This window comes from Panulirus ornatus, chromosome 25 (genome assembly GCF_036320965.1).
Source record: "Panulirus ornatus isolate Po-2019 chromosome 25, ASM3632096v1, whole genome shotgun sequence".
In the NCBI taxonomy this organism is placed as follows: Eukaryota; Metazoa; Arthropoda; class Malacostraca; order Decapoda; family Palinuridae; genus Panulirus; species Panulirus ornatus.
This window is the reverse complement of record NC_092248.1, coordinates 3,319,779-3,344,624: the sequence shown is the minus strand read 5'-3', so window position 1 is coordinate 3,344,624 and position 24,846 is coordinate 3,319,779. Positions and strand designations below refer to the sequence as shown.

Here is a 24,846-nt window from a genome sequence, read left to right as displayed (position 1 = left end):
AAAGTATATACTGGAATAAACAAGGACAAAGCTCGCTATATTTTGTCAGAGACTTCATGACACATGACATAAACATTGCAAATAACATGATAACATCAAGTTAAACTGATACAATTAATGCTTATGTGTAGAAGTTCACCACTGCACAACAAATTTCCTACTATTAACATATAACATCACTCACAGACATAAATGCATTATAATGGAGGTTATCTGGCACATAGGCACAAGAGGCCTGTGATGTAGCTGCCAAGGGCAGGGAGAAGGGAGGAGAGTTAGCCATGTGCAATACATCTCCATTTTATATAGCTAAACCAAATGTGGTTCCAAGCCAAGTCATAGGGCCAAAATGGACAATATCTTGCAAATGTTGAACTAAATCCTTATCAATAAATGTGTAACATTATTTGACCAGAATATTTCATATGCTGATACAAAGAGGCAAGTATCCATTCACACTAAAAGCTTTACATTTCTCTGGAGTTATTTCAAATGCCTCTCATGCTGATGGAATGAGCACATGTCATACAACCTAAGGAGCTTATAATGTGAGACTGGAGTATCATTCTCATATCAGATTTATGAAGGCTGAATCGTATAAACATGGGTGTCCATGTCAAAAATCACTACCATCTAATAACGGTTTCATCCCTCTTTTTGTTATGATACCACAATCAAAGAAAATTACTGGATTCAAGCCTCATAACTGGTATAAAATCTACATAATACAACCTGGGCTTGCACCTGCCATTTGCCTGATCAGGAGTAGTAAAGGCAAAGTATTTTCTTTCTCATATATTCACCATTTTCCCATAATAGCAAGGTAGCACCAGGAACAAACAAAGAAATGGCCTTATTAATTCACATCCACTGTCTAGCTGTCATTTATAAAGTACAAAGGCAAAAAAATTCCATGTTTACTGGACAGTGGATGTTTGACAGCATTGTTTTACAGAGGTCTAGTAACAGCATTTAGCAAGATGGCCAACATAGTGCAAAGCAGTAAGGATAACTTAACTCTCAGTGAAGACTAATGTTCATTATGATCAAATACTTTTCCAATGTTTGTATCAAATAAGAAAAAAGATGAAAATTCTATTAAAGTCTGATATACCGTCATCTGGAAAGTCACTTTATGCCTTTACATCAAAAGCTTTTTTTTAATAAGAGCATCTGAGAAGCTGCTCTATGTTAAAGTTTTGAACAGAGTACATCTGATTAATCAGGGCATAATAATAACAGAATTTGCAATGAATGGATTTAAGGAAAAAATGTGTTTTATCGTTTGTATTACAGCACTATCTCTGTAGTTATCTGAACATTACTTACAATAGCTATATTACATTAATGGCCTGTATATTTGGCTCAGGCCAATTTGTCATCTTCAACAGCCAATTCGAGAGTATTTTGTGAAAGTAGCCAGTTGTTAGTGCAAGCCCAGGTAACTTTTAAGATATTGGTAAATCCATCTGTAAATGAATATTTACAAGTAGGTCTAATTTACTTCAACAAAGCAGTCACAGTATCATATCTTTTTTAACATAAAGTGCTTTTCATATTACTTTTGTAGTTGTACCTACAGCTGCAATACATCAAGGCTGATAAAATCTTACCCCGTCTATAAGGCTTAGCAGGTGGCACAATGTAGATTAGCAAATTCCTAATTTCTGAGCTCTTCTATGATTACATAACATGGTTTTCTGCTAATATATAAGCTTTGGGCAGACAATTTTATTTTGATTCAGGCAACTTCTGCAGAAGCATTCTTATCTAGCTTGTGGCAGAAGCACTTATCATTACCTCCTCAATAAGATTAACAAAAAGAAAACATTCCTTCCTTAAATCATACAACTAGTTTCTTAATACCATTATCACAAATAATTTTTTTCGTTTTAATAATGACAACATATTAAACAAAAATAGAGTAAAATTCAATTTTCACACAGGTCTAAGTGACATAACAAATTGTAAAATCTAAAAACAGACTGTGGTGCATGCAGAAGACAACTCCTTCACTTGTTTGACAGCTTAAATTAACAACCATGCAAGTACATTAGCAAATATTCTAAGAGCTTTTGCTGTATATATGACATGAATATGTATGAATGTGTAAAGTAGTCACAATGATATGGAAATATCTGTGTGGTTTAACCTCCTTCAAGCATGGGAAACATTTCTCAACTATAGACAGGTACATAATGTCAATTCAAGATTCTTTACCAGGAACACGAATTCTAAATCATCAGTCTCTACAACTGTACCCATCATGAAAGAAGATCACTGCCAGAATCTCTACATTCCGTGTACAATAGTAGGCTGAGTAACAGTACAATTATCGTCCAAGCCCAGAGTTCACAGATATAGTCATCTTCAATGCTCAGAATACTCAACGCAGGTTAATGCCTCTTCTTAATTTTTCCTATTACTGTCTATGTACAATTTCTAAAGGCATAATTACTATCTAACCCTTACTCTGGGCACTTCAAGGATCATAAATCATATATCAAAGCATAAATGGAGATATTTTTGTTTGTATAGTCCATCAATTTTCAGCCTGAGGCAACATTTTTTCATATGGTTCTACCTGTGAACGATATGTTTCAGTAAATGAACAACTTCCCATCAAAACTACATTTTCATGTGAAAGATAGAAATGATCTCGAAATGACATCTGTATCTAAATGAGTGACAGTTCAAACTTGGAAGTAACTTCTGTTATATGAAAGTAACAGGAGTCATTCAACTGAAAATCTGAGTTTAATAAAAAATGAACAAGAATACGAATCTATTTTCAATATATACCAACTAAATACAACGCAACTATTAAATCTAAATGATCTTCAATAACAGAATTAATATCAATGGCCAATTTCAAATCTATGAGTACTGTCTGGTGTAATGAAGTAAGCCAATCCAAGCAATTTGTTTCATGGAGCCAATTGGCTGATATTGGAATATTTCATTTATCAACGGTTCTTGAAGCATGACCCACAGTGACATCAGTCATGCCCACCATGTGGTCATCTCATTGCTAGCAAGATGATGTACAAGTGTGTCTGTCACTAAGAACACAACAAATACCAGAAGCAAGCAGAAAAGGATGCAATCATGATTTCTAATTGAAAATATCTGATGACGGAAAAAAATTGCAAATCCATCAGACAGTAATCATCAAAAGAATATAAAAAAATGACATGGCTGACCTTTGTATCAGACTTATGAGAGATTAGTCAATTATCACACTGCTGCACCATAATGTGGTGGCTCTCAGGAAGGTGAAGGTGGACAAATCACAAAATTCCTATTTCAATATTGTACTGGGCATTTCATCTCTTGCCGAGTCCTGTAAAACAAATGAAAAATATTCCTGGGGACAGAAAAACACAGGGAGAAAAGCTTTCAATATGACCAAATACTTATATAATGTACACCACATTTGTGAACATCACATTTCTATATGACCAAATACTTATATAATGTACACCACATTAGTGAACATCACATTTCTAACATGACATACAAAGTTACATGCATGTCTATTTTTCTACTCTAAAGCTCCTTTTTGATTTCTAGCTATGTTGCAGTATGCTGCGATTGGGATATGAGACAAGTTGAACCTAAGTGTTAGATGAGTCTACCTTCAACTTGTAAATCTCTGGTCAAGAGAGTACATTGTGCTTGGAGTGTGGTTCTGTAATTCATACATATAGGCTGAAAAGTAAAAATGTGTCTGATCATGGCAATCAGCAGCCAAGTAGGGGTATTCTACCACAAGCTGATCAAGAGCGGTAATAAAAGTGAGGAAATTGCTGGATTCATGTTCAATCCCTGTCTTTCTTAGTGTTGAGCATCCAATGATCATTACACATGATGAGCCATGCCACATTGAAGTAGGTCACTAAACATCATGAGGTAAATAAACTGCTATTGTGAATCCATTTCCTTAACCATCTTGAAAATTGTTTCTTGAATATATATACCATGTAATGTGAAACAGCACCTGCATGAACTTAATAAACCATTCTTTAGCTATTCATTATTTTACCATCGGCCTGACAGAAAACTGGCAAGCTAGAATAAATGCAAGCCACAAGTTCTGCTTGAGGAGCAAAACACCTGGAATGCCTGACCAAGATGGGGGTACAAACAGTCACAAAGATGGATGTGGTGGGATGCTATCATCATGCAGCAGGATTCCTTCTGAGGTGCACGGCAAAGAAAATCATCCAAGCAACATGACTTGGTCTCTTAATGTCCGTCAGGTACAGAAAAATCTGATATGCAATACTGTCTGCACTAACCTGCAGGGAGAAATGCCAGTGCATATGTACATTATGTATGTATCCATGCCTACTAGGTGTGTCAAGATGGCAGACTTTCTTCATTTGTATGCATTGCCTGTTACTTATCACACTGAGACACCAATTCTATTATTTTTGTTTGCTTTTACTGGGTGACATAAATCATGAAAAGCTTTCTTAGTGAGCATACTGTATGTTTAGTACATTTTCATGAATTTCTGCAAAATAACAATGTGATGTGATTGACAACGAAAAAAAATAGATGAAGTGACTAAAAGATTTGATGAACTACACTGAACATGCATAATATGAAGGTGCTTACTTTGTTTTCCCTTCTCTGTTTAATCTTAACTGAATATATAGATACATTATTTTTCTTTATTATACTTTGTCGCTGTCTCCCGCGTTAGTGAGGTAGCACAAGGAAACAACTGAAAGAATGGCCCAACCCACCCACATACACATGTATATACATACACATCCACACACACACATATACATACCTATACATCTTAACGTATACATATATATACACACACAGACATATACATATATACACATGTACATAATTCATACTGTCTGCCCTTATTCATTCCCGCTGCCATCCCGCAACACATGAAATGACAACCCCCTCCCCCTGCCTGTGCGTGAGGTAGTGCTAGGAAGACAACAAAGGCCACATTTGTTCACACTCAGTCTCCAGCTGTTATGTATAATGCACCGAAACCACAGCTCCCTTTCCACATCCAGGCCCCACAAACTTTCCATGGTTTACCCCAGATGCTTCACATGCCCTGGTTCAATCCACTGACAGCACATCGACCCCGGTATACCACATCGTTCCAATTCACTCTATTCCTTGCACGCCTTTCATCATCCTGCATGTTCAGGCCCCGATCACTCAAAATCTCTTTCACTCCATCTTTCCACCTCCAATTTGGTCTCCCACTTCTCCTCGTTCCCTCCACCACTGAAACAAGGAGACTTGGGAGACCAAATTGGAGGTGGAAAGATGGAGTGAAAAACATTTTGAGTGATCAGGGCCTGAACATGCAGGAGGGTGAAATAATATATAAATATATGGATAATATATAAATATATTATCTATTGTACTCTGTTTCCTTTCTTAAAAATTGACACAAAGTATAATAAATAATATACCAGCGTCAACGTGCTGTTAATGGACTGAACCAGGGCATGTGAAATGTCTGGGGTAAACCATGGAAAGGTCTATGGGGCCTGCATGTGGATAGGGAGTTGTGGTTTTGGTGCATTACACATGACAGCTAGAGACTCTGAACAAATGTGGCATATTTTGTCTGTTTTCCTGGCGCTTCCTTGCTGATGCAGGGGGTAGTGATTCTGTTTCCTGTGGGGTGGGGTAGCACTGGGAATGGAAGAAGGCAAGTGAGTACGAATATGTACATGTGTATATATGTGTATATGGCTGAGCATGTGTATGTGCATGAGCATGTATGGCAATCAAAGGTCTACCAGAACTCTAATCAAGCCAAAAATCTTGTTCATTTTCTATAAATCATAATCCATTTAAGAAAATAAAGCTATGTTTTGTCATAAATTATGCTGACAATTATAACTGTCAAGACTAGCCCACTGCCAGTCTAAGTTGCTATATATCATTTCACAGCACAAAATTTCACTATAAATACTCATTGCTGAAGTTCTTTCAGGTGCTGCTTCTGCCTGCATCTGTCACTTCACAAAGAAAGACATCACTTCAAAATGCTTATCAAGTTGCCACTCAATGAAAACATGATGCTGCAAGCTAAAAGATGGTGTATATACCATAAAAAAGAAAATAATAATAATAATAATAACAAAAATAATAATCTAATAATAATAAAAATAATAATAATAACAATAATAATAATAATAATAATAATAATAATAATAATAATAATAATTAAATACTACTACTACTACTACTACTAATAATAATAATAATAATAATAATCAAAATGATAATAATAACATTTTCAGTCAACCAAATCACTAATAAGGCTAACAATATACCATAATGAAAAGTGATAAATTTCATGAAGTATCAGAAAGGATTTTCATGCAAGAATGAATGTACAAGACAAGCTAAAAAGAATCCCTCCCACACGGTACCCAACTCCAAGCACCCCTCCTACCCCTTACCCCAGTCCATGGTGAACACTTGCCGGATAACAACATCAGTAAGGTATGCAAGTGTAGTGTCAAGACTGTTTGCAAGAAGCAATCGATTTGACACTAATGCATGAGATCGGTTTACGTCTCCTCTTGTTGTGGACACTGTGTGTGTCCTGAAGATCAGCACCAGACATCTCTGACCGATTCTCAGCCTGATTCCTTGACTCTGTTGAAAATACAGAATGGATAAAGTAAAATAAGTGCACAATAAAACAGGAGATGTTATAAACCACATTAATAACTTGGGAATTCTGATATTCATAGAAAGTTCTTTATATGAGAAAGAAAAGGTGAATTTTTTAATGGCTTTCTGAACTTGACAAAGCTGGTGACTCTTGTTATGGCACTGAACAAATGATATTTTCTTAAGTCCAGGAATGAAGTATTCACACTTTCCCTGACTAAAAAACTCTAATTCAACAGCTAAAAGGGATGAAGGGTGACATCCCATGAGATTTGAATCAATACAATCCCTAATGGTTAGAAACCTCTCTAATCCTTTCCTTATTGGTGAGGTAAATACCTCTAACCCTTTCCTAACCATCTATTCAGCAGGTATGCTCTGCAGCTTGGTCCAGATCAAACCCTCTCTTAATCAACTACTACCCAGTGAAGATATCATCATCTCACTGGCTGCCAAACTAGCCACATTGGCTGCCTCATAATTCTCAGAACAACCATATTAGGAAAAAGAAATAATCCATACATACCATTGAGTTCATGCTCAGTGATAAGCTCATCTTCTGATTCAGAATCATAATAACGGGATCGTAAATATGGGACTATGGTTATGCTATGGCGGTCATCCTCCCCACCAATTGAAACTTCTTCATCTGTGCGTGGATGCTTCTTGCAACACCAGCTGTTAAAGCACACATTACATGCATAAAATGACGAGTCAAAAATGTGATCAAAGTACAAACCTATGAAACACAACTGTCAGTGTATTCTCCCTCAATTCCAAACCTTGGCTGTAAATGAAATAGCATTTTTCTTTTAAATGAGTCTATGTGTAAGAGTGGAAGGAGAGCTAAACAAAAGTTTTGGGATACATCTAGGCTTGAGGCAAGGCCGTGTGATGTCACTGTGGCTTCTTAATATATATATGGTAGAGGATGTGTGGATTAAGTGTTTGCTTTGAAGAATATATGTAAGAAATACTTAAGAAAGCAAATGGATTTGTATGCAGCATTTATAGATCTGGAGAAGGCATATGATCGAGTTGATAGAGATGCTCTATGGAAGGTATTAAGAATATATGGTGTGAGAGGCAAGTTGCTAGAAGCAGCGAAAAGTTTTATCGAGGTAGTAAGGCATGTGTACGAGTAAAAAGAGAGGAAAGTGATTGGTTGTCAGTGAATGCCGGTTTGCGGCAGGGGTGCGTGATGTCTCCATGGTTATTTGATTTGTTTATGGATGGGGTTGTTAGGGAGGTGAATGCAAGAGTTTTGGAGAGAGGGGTAAGTATGCAGTCTGTTGTGGATGAGAGAGCTTGGGAAGTGAGTCAAATGTTGTTTGCTGATGATACAGCGCTGATGGCTGATTCAGGTGAGAAACTGCAGAAGCTGGTGACTGAGTTTGGTAAAGTGTGTGAAAGAAGAAAGCTGAGAGCAAATGTGAATAAGAGCAAGGTTATTGGATACAGTAGGGTTGAGGGACAAATCAGCTGGGAGGTAAGTTTAAATGGAGAAAAACTGGAGGAAGTGAAGTGTTTTAGATATCTGGGAGTGGATTTGGCAGTGGATGTAACCATGGAAGTGGAAGTGAATCATAGGGTGGGGGAGGGGGCGAAAGTTCTGGGAGCGTTGAAGAATGTGTGGAAGTCGAGAACGTTATCTTGGAAAGCAAAAATGGGTATGTTTGAAGGAACAGTGGTTCCAACAATGATATATGGTTGCGAGGCATGGTCTAAAGATAGAATTGTGCGGAGGAGGGTGGATGTGCTGGAAATGAGATGTTTGAGGACAATATGTGGTGTGAGGTGGTTTGATTGAGCAAGTAATGAAAGGGTAAGAGAGATGTGAGGTAATAAAAAGAGTGTGGTTCGGAGGGCAGAAGAGGGTGTTTTGAAATGGTTTGGGCACATGGAGAGAATAAGTGAGGAAAGATTGACAAAGAGGATATATGTGTCAGAGGTAGAGGGAACTAGGAGAAGTGGGAGACCAAATTGGAGGTGGAAAGATGGAGTGAAAAAGATTTTGAGTGATCGGGGCCTGAACATGCAGGAGGGTGAAAGGTGTGCAAGGAATAGAGCGAATTGGAACGATGTGGTATACCGGGGTCGATGTGCTGTCACTGGATTGAACCAGGGCATGTGAAGTGTCTGGGGTAAACCATGGAAAGTTCTGTAGGGCCTGGATGTGGAAAGGGAGCTGTGGTTTTGGTGCATTATACATAACAGCTAGAGACTGAGTGTGAACGAATGTGGCCTTTGTTGTCTTTTCCTAGCGCTACCTCAAGCACATGCAGGGGGAGAGGATTGTTATTTCATGTGTGGCAGGGTGGTGGTGGGAATGAATAAGGGCAGACAGTATGAATTATGTACATGTGTATACATGTATATGTCTGTGTGTGTATATATATATATATATATATATATATATATATATATATATATATATATATATATATATATATTTTTTTTTTTTTTTTTTTTTATACTTTGTCGCTGTCTCCCGCGTTTGCGAGGTAGCGCAAGGAAACAGACGAAAGAAATATATATATATATATATATATATATATATATATATATATATATATATATATATATGTATATATATGTGTCGGAGGTGGAGGGAACGAGGAGAAGAGGGAGACCAAATTGGAGGTGGAAAGATGGAGTGAAAAGGATTTTGTGTGATCGGGGCCTGAACATGCAGGAGGGTGAAAGGAGGGCAAGGAATAGAGTGAATTGGAGCGATGTGGTATACAGGGGTTGACGTGCTGTCAGTGGATTGAATCAAGGCATGTGAAGCGTCTGGGGTAAACCATGGAAAGCTGTGTAGGTATGTATATTTGCGTGTGTGGACGTGTGTATGTACATGTGTATGGGGGGGGTTGGGCCATTTCTTTCGTCTGTTTCCTTGCGCTACCTCGCAAACGCGGGAGACAGCGACAAAGTATAAAAAAAAAAAAAAAAAAAAAAAAAAAAATATATATATGTATGCGTTGAGATGTATAGGTATGTATATGTGTTGTGAATGGACATGTATGTATCTTTATGTGTATGTGGGTGGGTTGGGCCATTCTTTCGTCTGTTTCCTTGTGCTACCTCCCTAACGCGGGACAGCAACAAAGTATAATAATAATAATAATATATATGGATGAAGTGATAACAGCGATGAAAGCAAAATTAGGGAAAAGGGGTGCAGAGATGGAGTGTATCAATGAGATATGGTGGCTAATGGCAAGCCTGTTTGCAGATGATACTTTGTTGACTGCTGAGGGTGAGGAGGAGTTGCAGATAGCTGTGTGTTTTATGATGTGAGTAAGCATAGAAGACTGAAGGTAAATGCAAGTAAAAGTAAAGTAATGGTGTCTGAAAGGAAACAGAGTGAAAGTATAGATTTTGTAGAACCATGAAGATTGAAAGAAGAAAGTGTACTAAATTGTGCTTTGGATATGGGGGGAAACAGACTGGAAGAAATGAGAGAATTTAAGTATCTAAGAGCTGTCTTGGGTACGTGTGGGGATATGGAAGGAGAGATAAGAGAAAGCAGTACAGAGTAGAAGAGTCACTGGGTCCTTAATAAAATAATAAAGGGTTAAGGTATAAGTATGGAAGTGAAGAGAGAATTAAGGGACAGCACAGTCCTCCCAACCCTGACCTATGCAACCAAAACATGGGCATGGAATGAGTCACGGAGGTCAAGAATCCAGGCTGTGGAAATGAGCTATTTGAGAAGAGCATGTGGTGTAACTAGATGGAGTGAAGAAAGAAATGAAAGGGTGTATGAGAGATATGGTATGGCAAGGGAATGCAAAGGGAGCAAATCGTGGAGTGGAAGAATGGGTATAATGCAATACCTAGAGGTGGTTTTGGGCATGTGGAAAGAATGCAAGACTGGGAGTTTACAAGAAGAGTGAATGATACTACAATTAAAGGGGTTGGTGTGAGTGGAAGATCATCTGTGACATGGGCAAATAGGGTGAAGTAATACTGGAGAGAGAGAAATAGTGGAAGAATGTGTAGATGGTGTTTGCAAGGAAGGCATGTAGGGACAAGGATAAGTGGAGAGTCATATGCCGTGGCCACCCTTTGATGAGAGTTCCCAAAGGGAACAGGCATCAGAGATATAGATAGATATTGACATATTAACCTTTACTCAATATTCATTATTTAAGTACTACTAGCCATCTCCAACCATGGTTGGAGATAGTATGACCACTATTAAGTAAATTTTGTGCTTTCATACTATTTGCCATTTCCTGCAACAGCGAGGTAGCGTTAAGAACAGAGGACTGAACCTTTGAGGGAATGTCTTCACTTGGCCCCCTTATCTGTTCCCTCTTTATGAAAATTAAGAATGAGAGGGGGAGGATTTCCAGCCCCCCACTCCCTCCCCTTTTAGTTGCCTTCTACGATGCACAGGGAATACATGGGAAGTATTCTTTCTCCCCTATCTCCTAGTAATTCTAGATTAGATATCTATGCAGTTGCATCAGAGATATAGATAAATTTGATAAATATATATCCAATTTGGTCCAACTAGGCCTGAACAGGTGCCATAACACCCTAATCCACACTTCTTAGCATACAGTCTGAGATTATGACAATAATACAAGTAGGGTGTAGTTTAAAAAACTAGATAGAGTAACTATATGAGTATATCAGAGTGAGAGTGGTGGCTGATCAGACTAATTACTTCTGCATTGAGGTGGTCTGTAAATGGTAGAAATGGACATAACAAAAAGTACTACACATACATCTAGGTAAGGAGATCAGACAGAGAGAAAGTGGAAAGATAAGAGATGAAGATGACTGATAAGTCAAAGGTGAATATATGAGAATGTATCAGTAAGGTAAAAACTGAGATGTGATAAAGTTGTCTGAGGGAAGTTTAATGGGAACCAGTACTATTAAGTTAAAAGTAATATACAAGATAAAGTGAGAGAAACATGTAAAGCGACAAAATCTCCTTGTACAAAATACAGATACTGTAAGGAATATCTGTATCATAATTTCATGTATTCATAGCTAATCTGAAGATGTGAGTGGATAAATTCCTAATAATATTTGCTGTTCCAAGTATTCTTAGTAATAAACAAAAACTATCAGCATCAAAAATTAAAGAATGAAGCTTAATATCAATTACATCAATGTTACTTGCACAGAAGGAACATGAAAATGTGATTATTATAATACTCACTCATGAACTCTGACTTGTGCCAATGACATGCGCTGATATGGATCCTTAACCAGCATGCCTTCCAGCAAAGATTTAAGCACTGGGTCCAGCTCTTCTGGTAAAACTAGAGGCTTCTCGCATATGTTTTCAAAGAGACGGAACATGTTTTCTCCTTCAAATGGATATTTTCCACTGCTCAGGTTAAAACTGAAAAAGGCATTGATTTTACAGCCTAAATTCACTATCAAGGTTAATGTTACAATTACAAACAGGAAAAATTGCAAAAAGAAACTTGTTTCCCCTTAATACTGATGACAGCCATATGAACTGCTGAGTTGGGTGAGGATGCTTACAGGTAACAGGCAAGCAAGTGGTTATCTGAGATCACTTAAATAAGAAAGGTATCCAGTTCATAGCCACAACCCATACACTCCTGCCATCTAATGCTCAACCTACTCCAATCACAAAGATATATAAAATGTACTACTACACATTCCCCACAAACCCTTAACAAAACCCTTCTCATGCCTAACACCATCAAATCAAAACATGTAAACAATCATATCTCAAAGCAATCCATTCAACAATCCATTTCCCACACAAAACACATAATTCTGAAACTCCTCCACAAATATGAGATGAGATAAATTAAGTCTATTTAGTCACACTCCAATACAGCCAATCAACTAAACAACACCAACACACTCTTCATCCATCTTTAAACCCACTCTCCCTGCACTATCACTCTGCTCACATAACACATCACAGTGAACTACCAGTTGGTCTACCTTCACCCAACACCAACAATTCCTTAACATTTTATCAATTACACATGCAACAGAAACCACTGGGAATGGCAGGCTGGTTATTTTGGCTTCAGGCTTATCAAATACAGGAATCATTAAAACTATCAAAACATCAATTTATAATCACCAATTGAAAATTTTGAACATCCTCAGGGTTTCATGAAAATTCTGAGGCCATACACATAATTCCTATGTATATGGCCTTTGAGATGATGGGAGTGACTGGGAGATGCTAATGGATACCAAAGGTTCATCAGCTTTGAAAATAAGTAAGGCTGAAGCAACATCAACAGGGCAGCAATTCTAATTCCAAGAAACTGAGTGACCCTGCCTTTTGTCAGACACTGACTTAACTTGTGAAATGGTTTATCAGTTGAAATTCCCAAACTCTAAGATTTAAAGATGACTCCCTATTCTTAATGAACTACTGTACAGTAGTTCTCTTTGAACTGGTGGACAAAGACTGATTAAAAAAAAAATGCCTCTGCCCTCTTAGGGTTTCTTTTTGCACTATCAAGACATTTGCCTTGAATGTGCAGAAAACCTTTTAAAAAACTGTTCTGCATATTCTTCCTTTGGGTGATTCAAAATGTTTTCTCAGCCAATTCACAGAGCTTCCTGTCTTCTTGCCTTAAACATCTCTCCAAATCAACTGATGCTTCCTGAGATCCATACCAATCAATGTGTTAATTAATGTTTACGTATCCAGTTCACTTACTATATCATAAGCATCCGAAAGAAAGCTCTTCCATCATCAGGAAGGCACAGAAAAAAGTTCAGCTCTTATCAGTACCTATACAACTATTATATGCAAAGGGCCATCGAACAGTAGGTTATAGGTAAACAGTGACTCCGTGGAAAATGCATTGACTGTTGAATGAACTAAGTGATGGGGAGAACCGCTTTATCAAATGAATCACTTCTGAGGATAGAAGAAGAATATTGAATATATGTTAAAGATGAAAACTTTGTGAGCGATTTTGGCAGAATCACATAAGATGGAGAAACGGCAAAACTGTTCGCGACCCCACTAACCTCAAGCTTGTGAAAAAATTACATAACTAATGCACTCAAATTTTTCTTTATGTAATAATGGAGCGGTGAAGGATTTTGATAACATCTGATAGAAAGAAAAGGCATATGATAAGAGTTGATAGAGATGCTCTGTGGAAGGTATTAAGAATATATGGTGTGGGAGGCAAGTTGTTAGAAGCAGTGAAAAGTTTTTATCGAGGATGTAAGGCATGTGTACGTGTAGGAAGAGAGGAAAGTGATTGGTTCTCAGTGAATGTAGGTTTGCGACAGGGGTGCGTGATGTCTCTATGGTTGTTTAATTTGTTTATGGATGGGGTTGTTATGGAGGTGAATGCAAGAGTTTTGGAAAGAGGGGGAAAGTATGCAGTCAGTTGTGGATGTGAGGGCTTGGGAAGTGAGTCAGTTGTTGTTTGCTGATGATACAACGCAGGTGGCTGATTCGGGTGAGAAACTGCAGAAGCTGGTGACTGAGTTTGGTAAAGTGTGTGAAGAAGAAAGCTGAGAGTAAATGTGAATAACAGCAAGGTAATTATTAGGTACAGTAGGGTTGAGGGACAAGTCAATTGGGAGGTAAGTTTGAATGGAGAAAAACTGGAGGAAGTGAAGTGTTTTTGATATCTGGGAGTGGATTTGGCAGTGGATGGAACCATGGAAGCAGAAGTGAATCATAGGGTGGGGGGAGGGGGCGAATGTTCTGGGAGCGTTGAAAAATGTGTGGAAGTCGAGAACGTTATCTTGGAAAGCAAAAATGGGTATGTTTGAAGGAATAGTGGTTCCAACAATGTTATATGGTTGCGAGGCATGGGCTGTAGATAGAGTTGTGCGGAGGGGGGTGGATAAGCTGGAAATGAGATGTTTGAGGACAATATGAGGTGTGAGGTGGTTTGATTAAGTAATGAAAGGGTAAGAGAGATGTGTGGTAATAAAATGAGTGTGGTTCAAAGAGCAGAAGAGGGTGTTTTGAAATGGTTTGGTCACATGGAGAGAATAAGAGAGGAAAGATTGACAAATAGGATATATGTGTCAGAGGTGGAGGGAACGAGGAGAAGTGGGAGACCAAATTGGAGGTGGAAAGATAGAGTGAAAAAGATTTTGAGTGATCGGGGCCTGAATATGCAGGAGGGTGAAAAGCGTGCATGGAATAGTGTGATTTGTAACTACGTGGTATACTGGGGTCAACATGCTGTCAATGGATTGAACCAGGGCATGTGAAGCATCTGGGGTAAACCATGGAAAGTTTTGTGGGGCCTGGATGTGGAAAGGGAGCTGTGGTTTCGGTGCATTATACATGACAGCTAGAGACTGAGTATGAATGAATGTGGCTTTTGTTGTCTTTTCCTAGCGCTACTTCGCGCACATGTGGGGGGAGGGGGTTTTTCATTTCATGTGTGGCGGGGTGCCGACGGGAATGAATAAGGGCAGACAGTATAAAGTATGTACATGAGTATATATGTATATGTCTGTGTGTGTATATATATGTATACGTTGAGATGTATAGTTATGTATATGAGCGTGTGTGGATGTGTATGTATATACATGTGTATGTGGGTGGGTTGGGCCATTCTTTCGTCTGTCTCCTTGCGCTACCTCGCTAATACGGGATATAGCAGCAAAGTATAATAAATAATAAATAAATATGATAGAAAAGAGCTACTGAAAATATTTCTAAAGAAAAAACACCTCCAATGTCCTTACCACACATGCCTAGCCACTCAATCATAAATATTGTAATACCTCTGAATATATGTATGTTATTCACAACCAAAGCTGTGTCTTCATATAAAATCTAAAAAAGAAGTAAATCCTTCAGTATTCCCCAAAACCCATCAGCCAATTTCTCTCACACTAACATTTAGTGATGTTTTAAATTTCTACATATGTTCCTGTTATGTACGATCATGCTTTGCCTGTGTATGATTTACGAGTACAGTGAGAAAACAACCACAAGAGACATAAAGAAACATCATCTCCAAATCCTCACTACTCTTTTGAGGTGTCAGAAATGACATCCACACACTCTCTCCCTTCACTCAGCATTAGGCCAGGCTATTACAAAGGACATAATATCACTCTCCATGTATTTTCAGTTATTCTGAATGTTAGTCTACCCTTTCACTAATTTTTTCCCACAAACCATGATGGAATTTCTTAACCATACCTGCCATTTAAGGTAAAAAGCCAACTTTGAGCTTAAGGTATACCTCACAGACATGTAAGTCATCATGATAGCTCACTTGTTTTTACATATCCTTTATATTTACACATACTTCTTTAATATACAGATAAGTGTTATTCTTGACTTTACATCACCATCTCCCATGTTTCTCCCCCAAACCCCTCCTTGCCCTATCCACCAACCAGTGTCAGGTGTCAGGGCATCTATCCCACACAAGTTACATCGGTTTTTAATTTGTACATATTCCTTATTTCTAAAAACTTGCATTTCCTTAACTTCATAATGGGAAACAAAAAATCTGCATCTAAAGTTAAAGGCACCCTTTTCAAATTTTCAATCCTTAAGTTTCTCCAATAAGTGTTAATTCTTTCAATAACTCCTGATACCCAACCACTCTCATCAAACAAGCAGCTTGTGAAATTAGCTCACCACAAACAGCATTTAGTCCAGGCTGCAAGCTGTCAGCCTCTGCTTCATCAACTGCATCAGAATTTTGTCACCATCATAGCCCACACAAACATCCTTTCCATCACAGCCCATACTTTGAGGTTTACCAGATGTATCAATGAGAGACTTCCCTACATGCTACTCATCACACCTAATTCCTTCAAACTCATACTCATTACTCTACTTCCTCACCAGTTTTCACACTGGGAGCTTCTAAAACTTTTCTGTCTTCTTTCCCACACAATAACGCTGTTTACTTCAACAGCAGAATAATGAATGATTACAAAATCTAAAATCTTAACATTCAAAACTTACAGGGTACAACCAGCACTCCAGACATCCACTTTAAACCCAGGATATGCTCTTGCTCCACCTGCCACTTCTGGAGGTTGGAAAAGGGGAGAGCCCTGGCTGGTAGTGATCTCATCACTTCCTGTTGTTACATCTAGTTGCTGAAAAAAGAAAAAAAATCTGAAAATTATCATGAAAAATTTCTAAACATAGTATAACAAAAATTTTCTGCAAAGGGTAAACTTTCCCATCATTAACTACACTGCAAGCTTCTTATTTCTTATGGATACTTATTTCTGAGGATGAACTCTAGTAAGCTCTTAAAAATTCAAGGCATTGCACATATCTTAACATTCACACACTTGAGAAAAATAAATTTCATGAAGATAGAAGAGAAAAAGTATTGTCTGCTATCCCTTGCTTTTCACAGAAGTGATTAAGGATGGGTGGAAGTTGGGATTGAAAATCTTCCCCTCATGTTTTACCACTTTCTGAAAGTGAGAACAGAAAAAACCAAGAAAGTATTTTTCTTTTTTTCAGCCTGATTCCCAAAGCTATCTCACTAAGGCAGGAGAGGCAAGAAGATATAAGCAAAAATCCTTAAAGAATACTATAAATTGCAGAGAACATCAAAAATATATACGAAAAATCTGAAAAATATGGGTGAATAATGACAGGGGAGGCAGGAAATTCTCCCCTCCTGTATTACTTCAAAAAGAGGGAACATAGGAAAGAGCCAAGTGAAGATTTTCCCTTCTAAGGTTCAGTCATTTGTTCTTGGCACAACCTCACTCACATGCTGTCAATGGATTGAACCAGGGAATGTGAAACGTCTGGAGTAAACCATGGAAGGGTCTGTGGGGCCTACATGTGGATAGGGAGCTGTGGGGCAGGGTAGTACCACGATATGTATATGTACGTGTATGGGCATTTTTTTTTTTTTTTTTTATACTTTGTCGTTGTCTCCCGCGTTTGCGAGGTAGCGCAAGGAAACAGACGAAAGAAATGGCCCAACCCCCCCCCATACACATGTATATACATACGTCCACACACGCAAATATACACACCTACACAGCTTTCCATGGTTTACCCCAGACGCTTCACATGCCTTGATTCAATCCACTGACAGCACGTCCACCCCGGTATACCACATCGCTCCAATTCACTCTATTCCTTGCCCTCCTTTCACCCTCCTGCATGTTCAGGCACCGATCACACAAAATCTTTTTCACTCCATCCTTCCACCTCCAATTTGGTCTCCCTCTTCTCCTCGTTCCCTCCACCTCCGACACATATATCCTCTTGGTCAATCTTTCCTCACTCATTCTCTCCATGTGCCCAAACCACTTCAAAACACCCTCTTCTGCTCTCTCAACCACGCTCTTTTTATTTCCACACATCTCTCTTACCCTTACGTTACTCACTCGATCAAACCACCTCACACCACACATTGTCCTCAAACATCTCATTTCCAGCACATCCATCCTCCTGCGCACAACTCTATCCATAGCCCATTTATGTACATATGTATGTACATATATGTACATATATATAATAATACTAATAATGTAATAATAAGAGGGTTAGGGAGAATCATTTGGTAAACATAGGAGAGGTAGTAAAGGCTTTGTGACATGAAAGCTGGCAAGGCAGCAGGTTTGGATGGTACTGCAGTGGAATTTATTAAAGAAGGGGGTGACTGTGTTGTTGACTGGCTGGTAAGGATATTCAGTGTATGTATGACTCATGGTGAGGTGCCTGAGGATTGGTGAAATACATGCATAGTGCCATTGTACAAAGGCAAAGGGGATAAAGGTGAGTGCTCAAATTGCAGGGGTATAAATTTGTTGTGTATTCCTGGGAAATTATATGGGAGGGTATTGATTGAGAGGGTGAAGGCATGTACAGAGCATCAGATTGGGGAAGAGCAGTGTGGTTTCAGAAGTGGTAGAGGATGTGTGGATCAGGTGTTTGCTTTGAAGAATGTGAGAAATACTTAGAAAAGCAAATGGATTTGTATGTAGCATTTATGGATCTGGAGAAGGCATATGATAGAGTTCATAGGGATGCTCTGTGGAAGGTATTAAGAATATATGGTGTGGGAGGCAAGTTGTTAGAAGCAGTGAAAAGTTTTTATCGAGGATGTAAGGCATGTGTGAGAGTGGGAAGAAAGTGATTGGTTCTCAGTGAATGTCGGTTTGCGGCAGGGGTGCGTGATGTCTCCATGCTCGTTCAATTTGTTTACGGATGGAGTTGTTAGGGAGGTGAATACAAGAGTTTTGGAGAGAGGGGCAAATATGCAGTCTGTTGTGGATGAGAGAGCTTGGGAAGTGAGTCAGTTGTTGCTCGCTGATGATACAGTGCTGGTGGCTGATTAGGGTGAGAAACTACAGAAGCTGGTGACTAAGTTTGGTAAAGTGGGTGAAAGAAGAAAGCTGAGAGTAAATGTGAATAAGAGCAAGGTTATTAGTTACAGTAGGGTTGAGGGACAAGTCAACTGGGAGGTAAGTTTGAATGGAGAAAAACTGTAGGATGTGAAGTGTTTTAGATACCTGGGAGTGGATTTGGCAGTGGATGGAACAATAGAAGTGGAAGTGAGTCACAGGGTGGGCTAGGGGGTGAGAAGTCTGGGAGCACTGAAATATGTGTGGAAGGCGAGAACATTATCTCGGATCGCAAAAATGGGTATGTTTGAAGGAATAGTGGTTCCAATAATGTTTTATGGTTGCGAGGCATAGGCTATAGATAGAGTTTTGTGAAGGATGGTGGATGTATTGGAAATGAGATGTTTGAGGACAATATGTGGTGTAAGGTGGTTTGATCGAGTAAGTATTGAAAGGGTAAGAGAGATGTGTGGCAATAAAAAGAGTGTGGTTGAGAGAGCAGAAGAGGGCGTTTTGAAATGGTTTGGTCACATGGAGAGAATGAGTGAGGAAAGATTGACAAAGAGGATATATGGGTCAGAGGTGGAAGGAATGAGGAGAAGTGGGAGACCAAATTAGAGGTGGAAAGATGGAGTGAAAAAGATTTTGAGTGATTGGGGCCTGAACATGCAGGAGGGTGAAAGGCGTGCAAGGAACTGAGTGAATTGGAACGATGTGGTATACCAGGGTCGACGTGCTGTCAAGGTTGAACCAGGCCTGGATGTGGAAAGGGGAGCTGTGGTTTTGGTGCATTATACATGACAGCTAGAGACTGTGTGTGAACGAATGTGGCCTTTGTTGTCTTTTCCTAGCGCTACCTCGCACGCATGCGAAGGGAGGGGGTAGTCATTTCATGTGTGGCAGGGTGGCAACAGAAATGAATAAAGGCAGCAAGTATGAATTATGTACATGTGTATATATGTCTGTATATGTATATATATGTATTCATTAAAATGTACAGGTATGTATATGTGCATGTGTGGATGTGTATGTATATACATGTGTATGTGGGTAGGTTGGGCAATTCTTTTGTCTGTTTCCTTGTGCTACATCGTTGACACGGTAGACAGCGACAAAGTATATTATACTTTGTTGCTGTCTCCCGCATCAGCGAGGTAACGCATGGAAACAGACTAAAGAATGACCCAACCCACCAACATACACATGTATATACATACACGTCCACACACGCACATATACATACCTATACATCTCAATGTATACATATATATACACACAGACATATACATATATACACATGTACATAATTCATACTGCCTGCCCTTATTCATTCCCATCGCCACCCCGCCACACATGAAATAACAATCCCCTCCCCCCGCATGTGTGCAAGGTAGTGCTAGGAAAAGACAACAAAGGCCACATTCATTCACACTCACTCTCTGGCTGTCATGTATAATGCACCAAAACCACAGCTCCCTTTCCACATCCAGGCCCCACATAACTTTCCATGTTTACCCCAGACGCTTCACATGCCCTGGTTCAATCCACTGACAGCACATCGATCCCGGTATACCACATCGTTCCAATTCACTCTATTCCTTCCACGGCTTTCACCCTCCCGCATGTTTAGGCCCCGATCACTCAAAATCTTTTTCATACCATCTTTCCACCTCCAATTTGGTCTCCCACTTCTTCTCGTTCCCTCCACCTCTGACACATATGTCCTCTTTGTAAATCTTTCCTCACTCATTTTCTCCATGTGACCAAACCTTTTCAAAACACCCTCTTCTGCTCTCTCAACCACACTCTTTTTATCACCACACATCTCTCTTACCCTTTCATTACTTACTCGATCAAACCACCTCACACCACATATTGTCCTCAAACATCTCATTTCCAGCACATCCACCCTCCTCCGCACAGCTCTATCTATAACCCACGCTTCGCAACCATATATCATTGTAGGAAGCACTATTCCTTCAAACATACCCATTTTCGCTTTCCAAGATAATGTTCATGACTTCCACACATTCTTCATGTCATGTATAATGCACCGAAACCACAGCTCCCTTTCCACATCCAGGCCCCACAAAACTTTCCATGGTTTACCCCAGACGCCCTGATTCAATCCAATGACAGCATGTTGACCCCAGTATACCACATCATTCCAATTCACTCAATTCCTTGCACACCTTTCACCCTCCTGCATGTTCAGGCCCCAATCACTCAAAATCTTTTTCATCCCATCTTTCCACCTCCAATTTGGTCTCCCACTTCTCCTCGTTCCCTCTATCTCTGACATATATATCCTCTTTGTCAATCTTTCCTCACTCATTCTCTCCATGTAACCAAACCATTTCAAAGCACCCTCTCCTGCTCTCTCAACCACACTGTTTTTATTACCACACATCTCTCTTACCCTTACATTGCTTACTCGATCAAACCACCTCACACCACATATTGTCCTCAAACATCTCATTTCCAATACATCCACCCTCCTTCACAAAACTCTATCTATAGCCTATGCCTTGCAACCATATAACATTGTTGGAACCACTATTCCTTCAAACATACCCATTTTTGCGCTCCGAGATAATGTTCTCGACTTCCACACATTTTTCAACGCTCCCAGAACTTTAGCCCCCTCCCCCAGCCTATGATTCACTTCCGCTTCCATGGTTCCATCCACTGCCAAATCCACTCCAAGATATCTAAAACACTTCACATCCTACAGTTTTTCTCCATTCAAACTTACCTCCCAATTGATGTGTCCCTCAACCCTACTGTGCCTAATAACCTTGCCCTTATTCACATTTACTCTCAGCTTTCTTCTTTCACACACTTTACCAAACTCAGTCACCAGCTTCTGCAGTTTCTCATCCGAATCAACCATCAGCACTGTATCATCAGCGAACAACAAATGACTCACTTCCCAAGCTCTCTCATCCACAATAGACTGCATACTTGCCCCTCTTTCCAAAACTGTTGTATTCACCTCCCTAACAACCCCATCCATAAACATAATAAACAACCATGGAGACATCACACACCCCTGCCGCAAACCAACATTCACTGACAACCAATCACTTTCCTCTCTTCCTACACGTACATATGCCTTACATCCTCGATAAAAACTTTTCACTGCTTCTAACAACTTACCTCCCACACCATGTATTCTTAAATACCTTCCACAGAGCATCTCTATCAACTCTATCATATGCCTTCTCCAGATCCATAAATGCTACATGCAAATCCATTTGCTTTTCTAAGAATTTCTCACATGCATTTTTCAAAGCAAACACCTGATCCACACATCCTCTATCACTTCTGAAACCACTCTCCTCTTCCCAATCTGATGCTCTGTACATGCCTTCACCCTCTCAATCACTACCCTCCCATACAACTTCCTAGGAATACTTAACAAACTTATACCTCTGTAATTTGAGCACTCACTCTTATCCCCTTTGCCTTTGTACAAAGGCACTATGCAAGCATTCCGCCAGTCCTCAGGCACCTCACCCTGAGTCATACATACATTAAATAACCTTACCAACCAGTCAACAATAGAGTCACCCCCTTTTTTAATAAATTCCACTGCAATACCATCCAAACCTGCTGCCTTGCCAGCTTTCATCTTCTGCAAAGCTTTTACTACCTCTTCTCTGTTTACCAAATCATTCTCCCTAACCTTCTCACTTTGCACACCACCCCGACCAAAACCTCCTATAACTGCCACTCTATCATCAAACACATTTAACAAACCCTCAAAATACTCACTCCATCTCCTTCTCACATCGCCACTACTTGTTATCACCTCCCCATTTGTCCCCTTCACTGATGTTCCCATTTGTTCCCTTGTCTTATGCACTTTATTTACTTCCTTCCAAAACTTCTTTTTATTCTCCCTAAAATTTAATGATATTCTCTCATCCCAACTCTCATTTGCCCTGTTTTTTGCCTCTTCCACTTCTGTCTTTACCTCCTGCCTCTTTCTTTTATACAACTCCCTTTCATATGCATTATTTACCTGCAAAAATTGTCCAAATGCCTCTCTCTTCTCTTTCACTAATAATCTTACTTCTTCATTCCACCACTCACTACCCTTTCTAATCTGCCCACCTCCCATGCTTCTCATGCCACAAGCATCTTTTCACTGCTTCCAACAACTTACCTCCCACACCATATATTCTTAATACCTTCCACAGAGCATCTCTGTCAACTCTATCATATGCCTTCTCCAGATCCATACACGCTACATACAAATCCATTTGCTTTTCTAAGTATTTCTCACATACATTCTTCAAAGCAAACACCTGATCCACACATCCTCTACCACTTCTGAAACCACACTGGTCTTCCCCAATCTGATGCTCTGTATATGCCTTCACCCTCTCAATCAATACCCTCCCATATAATTTACCAGGAATACTCAACAAACTTATACCTCTGTAATTTGAGCACTCACTCTTATCCCCTTTGCCTTTGTACAAAGGCACTATGCAAGCATTCCGCCAATCCTCAGGCACCTCACCCTAAGTCATACATACATTAAATAACCTTACCAACCAGTCAACAACAGTCACCCCCTTTTTTAATAAATTCCACTGCAATACCATCCAAACCCGCTGCTTTGCCGGCTTTCATCTTCCACAAAGCTTTTACTACCTCTTCTCTGTTTACCAAATCATTCTCCCTAAGCCTCTCACTTTGCACACCATCTCGAAAAAGACACCCTATATCTGCCACCCTATCATCAAACACATTTAACAAACCTTCAAAATACTCACTCCATCTCCTTCTCACATCGCCACTACTTGTTATCACCTCCCCATTTGTCCCCTTCGCTGATGTTCCCATTTGTTCCCTTGTCTTATGCACTATATTCACCTCCTTCCAAAACATCTTTTATTCTCCCTAAAATTTAATGATACTCTCTCAACCCCAACTCTCATTTGCCCTCTTTTTTTGCTTCTTGCAACTTTCTCTTGACCTCCTGCCTCTTTCTTTTACACAACTCCCATTCATTTACATTATTTCCCTGCAAAAATTGTCCAAATGCCTCTCTCTTCTCTTTCACTAATAATCTTACTTCTTCATCCCACCACTCACTACCCTTTCTAATCTGCCCACCTCCCACACTTCTCATGCCACAAGCATCTTTTGCACAAGCCATCACTGCTTCCCTAAATACATCCCATTCCTTCCCCACTCCCCTTACCTCCTTTGTTCTCACCTTTTTCCATTCTGTACTCAGTCTCTCCTAGTACTTTCTCACACAAGTCTCCTTCCTAAGCTTACTTACTCTCACCACTCTCTTCACCCCAACATTTTCTCTTCTTTTCTGAAAGCCTCTACAAATCTTCACCTTCGCCTCCACGAGATAATGATCAGACATCCCTCCAGTTGCACCTCTAAGCACATTAACATCCAAAAGTCTCTCTTACGCTTGCCTATCAATTAACACATAATCCAATAACGCTCTCTGGCCATCCCTCCTACTTACATACATACACTTATGTATAAATCTCTTTTTAAACCAGGTATTCCCAATCACCAGTCTTTTTTCAGCACATAAATCCACAAGCTTTTCACCATTTCCATTTACAACACTGAACACCCCATGTACACCTATTATTCTCTTAACTGCCACATTACTCACCTTTGCATTCAAATCACCCATCACTATAACCTGGTCTCGTGCATCAAAACTACTAACACACTCAATCAGTTGCTCCCAAAACACTTGCCTCTCATGATCTTTCTTCTCATGCCCAGGTGCATATGCACCAATAATCACCCATCTCTCTCCATCCACTTTTAGTTTTACCCATATGAATCTAGAGTTTACTTTCTTACACTCTA

The 24,846-nt window shown here is 39.4% G+C and overlaps 1 protein-coding gene across 1 annotated transcript in view; it reads right to left on the bottom strand.

Annotated features, from left to right (window-relative positions):
* Nucleotides 1-3,204: 3,204 nt before the first annotated feature.
* The window catches only part of LOC139757172 (serine/threonine-protein kinase stk11-like), a 44,492-nt gene continuing 22,850 nt past the window's right edge, over nucleotides 3,205-24,846 (bottom strand). The window contains exons 5-9 of the mRNA XM_071677299.1: nucleotides 16,625-16,761; nucleotides 11,867-12,052; nucleotides 7,208-7,359; nucleotides 6,465-6,663; nucleotides 3,205-3,343 (exon numbers count right to left, since the gene is read on the bottom strand). Of these exons, the coding sequence (XP_071533400.1) occupies nucleotides 6,524-6,663; nucleotides 7,208-7,359; nucleotides 11,867-12,052; nucleotides 16,625-16,761 (615 nt within the window). The 3' untranslated portion in view covers nucleotides 3,205-3,343; nucleotides 6,465-6,523. The remainder of the gene's footprint in view (nucleotides 3,344-6,464; nucleotides 6,664-7,207; nucleotides 7,360-11,866; nucleotides 12,053-16,624; nucleotides 16,762-24,846) is intronic.